Source organism: Budorcas taxicolor, chromosome 7 (assembly GCF_023091745.1).
Source record: "Budorcas taxicolor isolate Tak-1 chromosome 7, Takin1.1, whole genome shotgun sequence".
Taxonomy (NCBI): domain Eukaryota; kingdom Metazoa; phylum Chordata; class Mammalia; order Artiodactyla; family Bovidae; genus Budorcas; species Budorcas taxicolor.
In genome coordinates this window covers 9616059-9629250 of record NC_068916.1, presented here as the reverse complement: position 1 = coordinate 9629250, position 13192 = coordinate 9616059, and the positions used below count along the sequence as shown (strand labels likewise).

Here is a 13192-nt window from a genome sequence, read left to right as displayed (position 1 = left end):
GCCCAGCTCACGATGCTCAGCCCAAGGGCTCACCCCATCCTTCATACACAACCGAAATGGTCCTGCCCTGACCGAGTGCAGGGTGCAAAGTATTGCAAGGACTTCAAATGGCTGTCTCCAGAGGGAAGAGTCATTCAACAATGACCCTGAGAAGAGCCACTCAGAGGTCACAGTGAAACCAGCCCAGAGTGGGCTTGCTCGGCCCTCTGCAAGCTGGAAAAGAGGCTCACCACCAGACAATGGGTGAGGATGGAGGGAAGACGGGACACAAGCCAGAGAAGGAATGTGAAACAGACCCTACACAGTCTCTGGGAAGCCCCAGCAGTATGGCAAAGAAGGAAAAAGCAGACAGATATAACAGGAAGTTCAGAAGGGGAGACTGCCAGGGGGCAGGGGGTGACCCTGCAAAGCCTCCGCCCCTAGGCTGGTGCCCACTCACCTTTCTCCACCTGAGCCGTACACGCCTCCTTGTATCATGTCTGTCTCCAAATGCGGCACCATATCTAAGCGCTGGTTAATTCTGGACAAAACGGAATCAGCACTGGCACTACCCATGGCACTAGGGTTTGCATTTGTGTCAGAGTTAGGCATTTCCCAAGAGTTTGAAGTGGCCATACCATACCCATAGTTGGTGGTGTTATCCTGGCCATAGCCATAGCCATAACCATAGTTCTCGTAGCCTGCAATGATGGAGACAGAAAGACAGACAGACAAGATGGAGGGGGTGAGGAGAGACAGACAAACACAGAGACAAGGACACCTTTGGTCACAGAGACAAGCCTGGATCTTAGCCACCCAAGGCTGGATGGGCCCAGCCTTCTGGGAAGGAACAGCCAGCCCCAGGGCACCTCGGACCCCCAAAGGCAAGCCCCATCCTGAAACCTTGGTTAAGCTGCACAGTGGCAGAAAGACTCAACCAGTCCAATCCCAGGAGAGCGAAGAGTGATCATGTGAATAATACTTGCCTCTGTTTGTCCCAGAGTTCCAAGTTCCATATCCTACAAAAAAGTAAAAGGGCAATTATATCTATAATTGCTTACAGTACGATGAGAGTCTAATTTCGGCATAAAAACAATGATTCCTAGAACCTGAGCGGTTATAGGAGGCTGAACCTCCCCTAACTGAGAAGCCTTGAGCTTGAGAGCACTATATAACTGACCCAGGCCAAGTGTTGCCCTGGTGCCCGATCTTTCGTGGGTCTGACCATCTGCTATTTAAGGAACCCCCCACTCCTAACACTCTCAGGGAAGGAATTTGGCTTCTATATGGCTTCTGCAATAAATCAGAATTGGAAGATTACTCTGGCCCTTGGCTTAGCACCAATCAGAGGAAGAGTCAAGCAGTTCTGGTGCCTCACACTGATTCCACGCTGTAAAAGAAGCTCAGCAAACAGCTCATATCCACTCCAAAATCCTGTCAATCAGATCACCCAACAAAGCCATCTGGAGCAGAGAAAATAACCACCCTACTCCCTCAAATGTCTGCCTTAACAGGGAGAACTATCAAGCCATTGAATTGTGTGAGTGTGCTGTGCTGGAACACATAAGCAGAGGGAAACACAGGACGCCACTCTTGAGAAGAGCTGATGAAAATACAATTTGGATTATAAACTAAATGTACTTTGGATTTTATTACAGCACATAAGAAAAAGTCTTTCCTTCGAAAACATAAAGCCATTGAAAACTGACCAAGTGCAAACTCTGAGTCAAGCATGATTCTTTCCCAAGGAAATGCCTGAGAACAGGCAACCACTTTCCCAGTGTCTCTGGTGGGTCCTCAGAGTTATCTCCTATTCCACAATGTCTACGTTGCAGACAGACAGGTCATACTTGTCCCAGAACAGAGAGAGGACCAAACCTCAGCGAGAGGGCAGCGTGATAAACAACAGAATCCAGCCATAGGAAGGCAAGAGTGCATACACTGAGAAGATGAATCAGAGTGAACATGCGTGGGGGCAAGCTGAGATCCTATACTCAAGTTTCCCCTCGATCTAGTGCACAAATGAATAGGGAGACACTGGAAACCAGCAAGGACTTGGAGTTGAACACTAATGAACTGTGGACATGCTAGAGCTCACAAAGTGAAAATCCTCTACAGCTGGGGAAACCAAAGCAGGGGCTTCTCATTCATTTGTTTATTCAATGATTATCATGCTCAGAGCACACAGAACAGAGGCTGGCAGTCCCAGGCACTCCTCAGGCCCAGAGCACTGTGTGGTAAAGCAGACCCTAAATAATTAGAGAGCAGCAAGGGACAGCAGGTGGAGATCATGCAAGGAGTGAGTGGTGAATGAGGCATTCAAACAGGCAAGAAGAGTGGCTGGCACAGCCGCACAAGGAATAATGTACACTTAGTCCCAGCAGCTAAAAGGGTCTGGCCACGTGGCTGTCTGCAACCAGGACGGTGGACACTGGCTATTCAAAAAGAGACAGGACTGGGAGACAAAGGCAGCCCATCGAGGCTATGCCTGAGTCCTGAAGACAGTGTCCCTGCCCCACTCCAGGCTTCCACTACTGAGGACTAGGCAGAGCAGCGAAGAAGCACAAAGAAAGGACGCAGCAGGAGGCGGAACTCCGAGCACAAGCACAGGCTGGTGGTTCCTATGACGGCGGCAGGCAAGCGCTCTCTATGTGTTACCCGCTACACCTAGAGCAACCCTGGTGGGCTCCCCAGCAGATCCCCTCAGGGGAAATCTTTGTCTACACTGTGTTCTTTGGTGACTCCCTTGCAAAAGAACACTGGAATTCACTTCATCTCCACAGAGGAGATGAGACCATAGTTGACAGAGTATTTTAAGAATGTAATTTATTTTTAAAAAGGAAACCAAAAAAAGAAAGAAGAAGAAAAAGTAAAGAAAAGGAGCTGGTTGTAGCAAATATTTAAAGAGCAAAAATAGAAAAGCATGTAAATGTTTGACTTTAAGGTAATAGTTAATCACATTATGGTCAACCTACTCAGTGATATCACATAGGCATCAAAAAATAAACTACTAAGCCTTTTGCTGCACAAGGAAATGCTCTAACAGCACAACAAAACATTAATTCTAGCTACCTGTAAGATATGCAACTACCTAAAATAACTATGCTGACAAGTATAGATGGTGGGACCTTGGCTGACTGTTTTTCAAAATGTTATTTAAATGTTATTATATTAGTCTTACAATTTAAGCCAGAAGTAAAACTATTCCTTCAAAACATGGTGTAAAACTTCTCAAAAAAAAAAAACTACACAAAAAAGTTACTAGTGGAAAAAAAAGTTAACTTGTAAATAAGTGAGCTTAGCAAGGCTTATTACAAGGTCAACATACAAAAAGAAAAAAAAATCAAATTTCTACATAACAGCAATGAACAATAGGAAACTGAATTTTTGAAAACTATCATATCTCATACCATTAAAGACATGAAATGCTTAGCTGTAAACTGAACAAAATATGTGCAAGATTTGTGTGCAAAAACGACAAAACACTTAAAAAAAAAAAGACATGAACAAATGAAGTGACATACTGTGTTCACATATTTTAAGGCTTAATACTATTAAGATTTCAATTCTCCCAAACTATAGATTCAAGACCATTCCACTCCAAATCTCAGGAGGAATTTTTATAGAAATTGACAAACTGATTCTAAAATTTATACATACAAGCTAAGGAACAAGAATATCCAAGTCAATTTTGGAAAAAGCATAAACCTAGAGGACTTATATTCACAAATTTCAAGACTGACTATAGTGATCAAGACAGTAAGGTACTAGAGGAAACTTAGGACATGCAAATCAATGAAACAGAATTAGAATCCAGATACAGACCCACACATATACATTCAATTAATTTTCAACAAAGGTAACAAAGAATCTTGACCTATATTGTATACCTGGTAGAAATATTAACTCAAAATCACAAAATAAATGTAAAACCTAAGACTATGAAGTGCTTAAAAGAAAATCTTTGTGACCTTGGGTTAAGTATAAATTTCCCAGTAACAACTGGGGGGACTTCCCTGGTGATCCAGTGGTTGAGAATCTGCCTTCCAAAGCAAGCAGGGGACTTGGGTTCAAACCCTGGTCAGGCAACTAAGCTCAAGAGTCATAACTAGAGAGGCCCATGTGCTACAGTTACTGAGCCCATGCACGCTGGAGCCTGTGTTCTACAGCGAGAGAAACATCTTGCAACTAGAGAAGCTCCTGTGCTGCAACAAAGAGTCGGTGCAAAAAAACAAAACTAAACCAAGATTGGGATTTCCCTGGCAGTCCAGTGGTTAACAGCCAAGTTCAATCTCTGGTCAGGGAATTAAGATTCCACATGCCACACAGCACAGCTGAAAGACTTTTAAAACAAACAAAAATAAAAGACTGATGAACTGGACTTCACCAAAATGAAGAATTTGTGTTCTTCAAAAGACACTATCAAGAGAACAAATAGGTAAGTCCCAGCCTGAGAGAAAATATTTGCAAATGGCACATCTTATAAAATGTTTTGGACTAGAATATATAAACCTGAGAGAAAATGGTTCAAAAAAGATGTGTAATTTGGAATTATGTCTAATGAAAAGGGTTGAGGCAGGGAGGGCAGGACAGAGAAGCCATGCAAACAAAGTTTCTCCTCCTTATGAACTATTTGATACCTCCTTACTCATTTTCAGAACATTTTTTTAAGTCTCTCTCTCCCCTGGGACAATCTGACAATCCTTTAGGGAGTTTTACTTATTTCCACTTAATCAGTGACTCCTGAGAGAATGTGACTGTGTAGACTCAGTCTTTCCCTAGACCTTGGCAGTATAACCAATTACCCATCTCAATAATCAAGGCAAAACCTTTTGAAGAAAGCTCCTTCATGACAGAGAACTAGGGTCACGGTCACAAATCACAGAGAAACAGCTTTACTGGCAGTTTTGGACTGCTGAGAGATACCAAAAGAATATCTATGGATCCTCTGAATTAGAGATTCAGTGTGTCTGTCCACAATTGAGAAAGCAATGAGAAACTTTCTCTCAACCCTGTGTGTGAGGAGCCTACCAGCCTGACTGTGTCTCTAAAAGCCATCCAGATTCAGACAGGCAGCCTCTCCTATACTGGAATCTCATGCACTACCCAGGGGTTAAGTTAATGGCTTGGTTTCTGCTCACACCAATCCTTTGGACTTTGATTGGCCACTCTCCTCCCCAGACCCTCCCTCGAGGGGATTTTCTGAACCTACATCTTTGTCACAGGCCACAAGTACTTGTAAGTTTGTCAAAGGGTCAAAGGAACCAATCATATACAGCCAAGAACTCCAGCTTGCTCAATAACAGACATCTTTCCCACAAATGCCCCCAAAGGGCAATTCTAACCCCCCGGAGCTATTCTAAGAGCCCACCGTACCATTTCACACGTTTGCATTTGGAAAAGACAGTGTGACAGCAATGTTAAAGGCAACTAATAAACCAGTGGATTGCTCCGCCACTGGAGAGCAGAGCACACACCCTCCAGTTCCCAGGGGCCCACACTTACCATAATCACAGGTGGGCTGGGCGCTTGTGTCTGAGTACGTGGACTGCAAAGTGGTTTCAGATCCCTGGACAAAGCCTAAATATACGTACAGTGTGGTTAATTTCTCCAAATAAGCCACATGAAAATGAGCTAAGACTACCCTTCAGTGGAGACTGCCTGGCTGACCCTCCCCTCACTGGAAAGCCACCAAAATTTTGGTTTCTGAACACCTCCAGAACATATCAACCAAAGGAAAGGCAGGCTATATTTAACTTGTTATGTCAGAAGAATTGGATAAACATTCTTAAACCTTTAAACCAGTACCCTGTTTTGATAAATGGGTACCCAAATGATTCAGGTAAATGAAGAAAACGTTTATATCAAATCACTGAAAGGTGAGCTCCAAATCAAAAATCAATGGGGGTTAATTTTGAACAATGTTAAGGTAAATAATACCTATTCCATTCCCCCAAATCTAAAGCTTATATATATTTTTCATTTTCCCATTAAAAAAAAAAGTGTATTACAATTACCTCTTAAATGTAATTACTTGGGGTTAGCATGTTTACATGGAACAAGCATTATAGATTACATGTATAATTTCCAATCTTCTCAAATCTTATACTATTTCTCAACTTCTAATGAATTAGTAACAAGTAAGGAAAATCTGAACTTCTACCAGAAACTACTGGTCTCAAATGCTGATTATCTTTTAATCTACACTTTTAAAACATTTTTTAAGTGATTTGCCCTTAGCACTGAAATTATGATAGACACCATAAGAGGCAACATTTGCCTGTTCCCGTCAAGATCCAACTCATGACCTAAAAATTAAAGCCAGCACCTCCAGTAGCTTGCTGACAATAAAACCATACACCAACTGCCTTTCCCTGGGCAGGCATTCAAGTATTTGTTGACACTCTTTCTAGTTCTCTTTTTCTTCCAGTTCATTTCTTAAGACCATAGCAGCAAATAGGACAGCAACAGCAGCCAACATTGAACAAGTGTTTTTCCTGCAGGGTGCTAAGAGGTTCATCTGCATTATTTCGCTTCATCCTCACCACAGCCAACAAAAGGGACAGGGCCAAGATCCCTTACCCTGCCAATTCCAAAGTCCAAAAAAGTCTGAAAACCAACTGTTTTCGTCAAATGTGGTGTCAACATGCATTCTGGGAAAAACTGACCCATGAGGACATTCTTTATCTTTCTTCATTTAATTACAAGGTGCTGCCCCAAACCCCTGGAGAAGGCAATGGCACCCAACTCCAGGACTCTTGCCTGGAAAATCCCAGGGACGCAGAAGCCTGGTAGGCTGCAGTCCATGGGGTTGCTAAGAGTCAGACACGACTGAGCGACTTCACTTTTACTTTTCACTTTCATGCACTGGAGAAGGAAATGGCAACCCACTCCAGTGTTCTTGCCTGGAGAATCCCAGGGACAGGGGAGCCTGGTGGGCTGCCGTCTGTGGGGTCGCACAGAGTCAGACATGACTGAAGCGACTTAGCAGCAGCAGCAGCCCCAAACCCCACTGCAGGTGTCGTGCAACGTCCTTTCAAGCTAGAATTCCAAAACACACCCAGCTCCAAGGGTTTCAAACAAAGATCAGTGGATTCACACTTTACTTCCCAGAGGAGGGAACTGAAACTGGGCACTGGGGAATAAGAGAGCTGGTGACAGAAGCATATAAATCCAACATTTCCTATATTCCCTAATTAAAGAGGGCACACGGAATGGATTTCCTCCAGGGATCCAGGATCTTCCTGAGATGCCCAAACTGTAACCCTGATAATACGTAAGAAACATTGAAAGTAATCTAAAGAAGGTTTACCTGTGGGGAAGGCTCCCAATATAAGTACCACCTTACACTGGCCTTTTCCACTGTTTGCTCAACTAACTTCTGGAAACCTGTTTGTTCAGCAATAGTGCCACTGGCAAAACAACTCTAGACTTTAGGTGATATGGCCTGAAGGTACTGCAGCTGCAACTAGAACCTACCACAAGCTAACAGGAATACATACTGGAACACAGCATTAAAGCTATCGAGCAAAAGATCTATGTATATTCAGGGGAGAGGGCCCTGATTCTTCCTTGAGAGAAAGGAAAGATAATTCATCAATGCATCAAACCTTCAGAGTTCAAAGGCAAACTCAGCTCTAGATCTGTCCTCTCTACATTAATATTCTGCGCCACAACACTGCCCCCAGGGCAGGACCTTCTTTAGCCAGTTATACTCCAATTATGAACCAATCCTTATCTGGCTGAGGATCGATCTTGTCTTAGTTCAATTTTTCAGCTTGACTAAGTTCTGAATGAAAAAATAAGCTCTGAGTGAAAAAATAAAATAAGCAAATTTTTGGTCCTATAAATTGAAAGGTCAGACAATGTGTTTATAACTGTGTATCACAGCCCCTCCCTCTTGGCCAGCCTCGCTGATATCTTTTTTTGCTCAAAAACACACAAAGCTTCTCAATTTTATTCTTTTCCTGCTTTTTTTAGAATGGGATTCTTTGAAGAAATAATAGTAAGTGACAAAAACTGGAAGACAATAGGAAAGAGGTTAGGTTGCCGTCAACCTCTACTATCCAGTGAAAATCAGCCTCCAAGATGGCCTCCAACGATTCTTGCCTTCTGACATCATGTTGTCTCTTCCCAAATAAAAGGAGGCAGTTTAATCGAAAAGATATTGCAGAAATGATCCAGTGCAACTTCTGAGGCTTCCACCTTATTCTTTCTCAGATTATTCACTCTTACTATAAGCCAGCATATAGTAAGGACCCTCTAGTAGGCCTGTGGAGAGCTCCAGATAGTATAGAAATCAATAGCCAGCATCAACCTGTCAGGCACATTAGTCTGAGTCACCTTCAGCCCAAGTTCAGCCTTCAGATGACTAAGGTCCCAACTAACATCCAAAATGTAACCTTATGAGAAATCCCAAGCCAGAGCCACCCTGCTAAACCACCTGTGCATTCCTAACGCAGAGAAAATATATGAGATGATGAATGTTCCTATAAAAAGACTGGTAGCATTTCAGACCTTTTTTAAAGATCTGATTCTGGATTTTTTGTCCTGTATTTCCACTGCTCCTATCTTCCTCCTCTTAGTGGTAGAGACAGAACTTTCTTTCTCAAGTATACATAAAAAAATTAGGTTAAAAAATTAGATAAGTTATCAAAAAGATACATTTTAAATCACCTTCTACCTTACTACTAACGGTAACATTTGCTTTAAGGCCTCCAGAAATTCTCCTTAAAGGCAAAGAGTTATCTAAAATGTGACATAAAATGCCTGACATTCATTCATTCATTTATTTATGACAGCACCTCCTGACATGTGGGGTCTTAGTTCCCCCATCAGGAACTGAACCAGTGTCCCTGCAGTGGAATCTTAACCACTGGATTGCCAGGGAAATCCTTACATGCCTCTGACTTTAGTGATCTGCTTCTTAAAAGGGAAAATCACACATTATAAAGCAACTGTGGTTTTCAGTTGGTCAAGATCAAGGGAAAACTAATCATAACCTCATTAGCTTGGCTACCTCACTGCCAACTCAAAACACAGAATTACAGCCTACAAGATATGGAGCTGATATTCAAACATGACCATCTGTGACCTCTATACATTAGTTTCCTTGTCTATGAAATTAAATGGATCATTATTAAGCTGCCCCACAGCACCCAACCAGTCATCCCCTGGTTTCTTCAGCAGTCCTGTCCCTAATAACCATGGAACTGTCTTCCAGTTCTTGATAAGATTTGGTGAAATAGATCAGTTTTCAATTTCAGTTATGTTAGTATCAACCAGACTGACTTCCCTGGTGAACCAGAAAAGGTACACAAAGGCTAGGGCAGGGTTGCTCAACCTTGGCACTACCGATGTTTGAGGCCAGATAATTCTTTAGGGTGGGGCCACCCTTTGCACTATAGCATGTTTTTAGCAGCATTCCTGGCCTCTATCCACTAGATGCACAAGTAGCAACTCCCACCCCAAGAAATGACAACCGAATCCCACGCTCCAAACTTTGCCAGTGTCCCCTGGAGGGCAAATTTGCCCTTGGTTGAGAACCACTGGGCTAAGGGATGGTTGCTTAAAAAAAACTGGAGTTCTTGCCAAGCTCCTGACCTGGAGGAGGGAGAGCTAACACTACCTTCTCGTCTAAGGGTGCCTATGGAGCAGCCCCAGAGGCTCAGATTCCACCCTCAGTCCTAAACATTCCAAGCAGAATGCAGCTTACCCAGTAACCACACAAGCTTAAGCCCTGTTAACAAGGGAAGCTCTTGGCTGAGAAGCCTCTTCAGTTATTCCGAAAGCAGTCCCAGGCCAGCCTTTGAATTCATTCAGGGATTTGTAATCACCCAGGCATATCCTATGGCTCCCTCTCTAATCTCATCATCCCCTCCCTCCCCTTAGCTCAAGACCCACTGATCACCTCGGGCTGATCGTAACACACCAGGCAGCTCCTGTCACTAGGTCTTCATATCGAGGGCCCCCTTGGCCAGATATCCCGAACTCCCACGTTCCATTCAGGTCTCTGCTCAAATGCTCAATGCTCTCCAGAGGTCCCCAACCACCCCACTTAATAGAACAAGGTCCTCAGGGTACTGACTACTCCACAACACATACTACGTTCGTTTCCCGATTCGGGTCTGCCCTACTCTATAAAATACCTGAGGAATTCCCGTCAGTATGTCAGTGTCTATTCAACCCCAGACGCCACGATGAATTTGACAGTTGTGGAATGAGTTAACACGGAAGCCAGCCATTCTTCACAAGGCTCAGTCCCTAAGGACGCGAGGTTCCCCACTCGGCCCAAACGCTTCATATATTTATTCACTCACACCCCCGCTCCAAGGAGGGGCTGGCGCCTCTCCCAGCCTGGGGCAGGTAAAGGCGAGGGGGGGCGGGGTGCGGGCAACCGCGGTGTTTGCAGGGAAACTCCACGGGGGACAATGGCGACAGCGGCCGAGTCCGCAGGTCGACCTGAAGGGCCGAGGCCTGAGATAGGGCGACCCGAGGCGATGAGGGCCCAGGGGGCCGGGCCAGGAACGGAGGCGAGAACTCAGGTGCCGAAATCAAGGCCCACCGACACAGGGGACAGAAGCCAAAACTTCGGGCGGTAGGGAGCCGGGACCCGAGGTGGCCAGCACAGAGTACTGAGACGCCGAGGCGTGAGGGGCGCGATACTGAGGCGACGGGACCCCGGCGCCATTTTGTGACCGCAGAGAGGGCAGTGTCCAAGCCCCGTGGGAGGCACGGACGAGCCCGGCGCGGCTCCGGCACATCCCTATCCCTCTCCACCGGGAGCCCGACCCCTCTCCTCACCAACCCTGCCGGGCCCACCTGTATAGCTCATGGCAGCAGCGAAGACTGCACCCGAAAATTCCGGCAGCTACTCCACGGGTCGAACGTCGCCGCGTTAGCGGAGACAATCCCCTGAGCCCCTTCCACACACAACTAAGCCCCGCCTCTCGACAGCATTGGCTCACGCCGGACCCTGGCTTCACGCCTGTTGGATAGCCTCGCTGTCCATCTCTGAGCCTCCTTAGGCCCGTGGCTGACGGCTCTGCCAATCTCACGCGAGCCCCACCCTAATCCCGCCTCCCGTTATTTTGAGATAATGCGGATTGGCTTAGAGGAGACCGCCTGGAGGTGGACTCCCGCAGAGTTCGAAGGGGCGGAGCTGTTCACTACGGAAAGACCTGAGGCCCAAGAATGGCCAGGCGGGAAAGGCCTGTGCCCTGGAGGCCCGCCAGAGGGAGCTGGGTCTACAGGGCAGGGCACTCCTCCAGTCCCGGCTTTGCCACGGGGGTGTTGTGCCAGTCTACGCTCTTTCCTAACTTCCCTGGCCTTCAGCTCCAAAACGAACAAGGTAAAGCCATGTTGGAATGAAAATTACAGCTAAGTGCCAAGCAAGATACTGGGCACAGTTTCAAATATGTGAAATAACTTATGTGAAGAATTCAGTCCGATGTCGGGTGATCTAAAGAAATGTTACATTTTGTTATCCACCGTTACATAAAGATAACATATACAGCACGTTTATATCATTATATGTAATAAATATATTTGTATTATTTCAAATACTCTGTGAGGAAGTTGTTTTTTTTTTTTTTTAACTCCCATTTAAAAAGATGAGAAAACTGAAGCTTGAAATTCATGACTTGCTCAGGGTCCTTGACACTTAAGTGTTAAAGAGGGAACTACCCACTCTAAACCCTTCTCAGTTTGTTCTGGACTTTAGAGATCCTACAGTAAGAAGCCCAGCCAGGCTCCAGTGCTGTGTCCTCAGCAGCCTCTTTGGATGTGTCCACTGTCAGAGCCAGCTCATAGCTGCTAAGAAACGACTTGAGGGAGCTGCAGACACTGAAAATTGTGCTTAATGTGTCTGTGAAAGTTCATCAAGCTGGGTGACTTGTACTTTTTTGTTTTAAAGTATGCCACTACTGACTTTTTGATATTAATCTCTCATTTCAATGGCACTTTTAGAAGTCTGTATCCTTCAGAGAAATATGCTGAAACATTAACAGATTAGTCGGTCTCATGACCGTAATTCATATGGAGGAGAGGACATGAAGGGGCTGTAGCTGAAGAGAGTGGTCGAGTTTACAAGTGATGAGTAGGTGACAGTTCATTTCACTATTCCACTTTTGTGTGATTAGAATTCTCCGTGAAAAGCTTTAGCAACTCCTCCAACCCTGGGCCTATGCAAAACTTGCTGCCACGTGAGCCAAAGCTCACAATGCATTGAAAAACTCCACATATGAAGTACATAAAATTCTGCCTCGTGTGCCCTCCAGTTGTGGGGCTCATTTCAGTGTCACCCTCAGGGATACCTGCCTGCCGTCCAAACTAAGGCATAGCCCCAGGACACCTCTCCTAGATCCCATAGCTTCCTTCATGGCCTGTGCCACAGCCATATTTCACCCTCATATGTTGACTTCACTAATATCTTATGCACTGCCTCTGAGTCAAGTAGAACTGCTTAGGAGAAGGGGTGTGATCACAAGTTTTAGGAAAAGATCCCTCTGTAGCAAGAACAGCATTCAACCCTTTCAAGGGCTGGCCCTTATCATGGCACCACTGCAGGTGGTGCAGGACCTCCTGCTTTCAAAGTTCTTGTATCAGTTCAGTTCAGTCACTAGTTTGAACTTTTTCTTTACATCCAGCTTACATCACTTTTAAAAACTAATATATTAGTTTTTTTAAAAAAACGCTGAAAGAGGTGGTGCCTTTGGGTCAGGTCTCATTCTGAGAGAGGCTCTGCTGCTGCTGCTGCTAAGTCACTTCAGTCATGTTTGACTCTGTGCGACCCCATAGACGGCAGCCCATCAGGCTGCCCCGTCCCTGGGACTCTCCAGGCAAGAACACTGGAGTGAGTTGCCATTTTCTTCTCCAATGCATGAAAGTGAAAAGTGAAAGTGAAGTCGCTCAGTTGTGTCCGACTCTTCGTGACCCCATGGACTGCAGCCTACCAGGCTCCTCCGCCCATGGGATTTTCCAGGCAAGAGTACTGGAGTGGGGTGCCATCGCCTTCTCCGAGTGAGGCTCTACCAGCTTTCAAATTCGCACACATGCCCAGCCGCAGCATTGGTTAGACATGAGTAGTAGAGGCCCTCCTCTGGCAGGCAAGATATGTATCCTGATCTCATAGAAGCAGAAATGCCAAGTGTGCAGGCCAAGACCACCCTTGGGGAGGGGGGGTGCGTACTGTCACAGGTTGTGAGTCCCCCCT

General features: G+C 45.3%; 1 protein-coding gene across 3 annotated transcripts in view; it reads right to left on the bottom strand.

Moving 5' to 3' along the window:
• Positions 1-10906, bottom strand: part of AKAP8L (A-kinase anchoring protein 8 like) — a 30893-nt gene extending 19987 nt beyond the window's left edge. The window contains exons 1-5 of one of the 3 annotated variants that reach the window (XM_052642781.1): positions 10801-10906; positions 5485-5559; positions 966-998; positions 623-680; positions 440-520 (exon numbers count right to left, since the gene is read on the bottom strand). In XM_052642781.1, coding sequence (XP_052498741.1) covers positions 440-520; positions 623-680; positions 966-998; positions 5485-5559; positions 10801-10813 — 260 coding nt within the window. In that variant the 5' untranslated portion in view covers positions 10814-10906. Of the gene's footprint in view, positions 1-439; positions 681-965; positions 999-5484; positions 5560-10800 lie in introns of all 3 variants that reach the window. The other 2 variants (XM_052642780.1, XM_052642782.1) reach the window with 2 other exon arrangements.
• Between the last annotated feature and the right edge of the window lie 2286 nt (positions 10907-13192).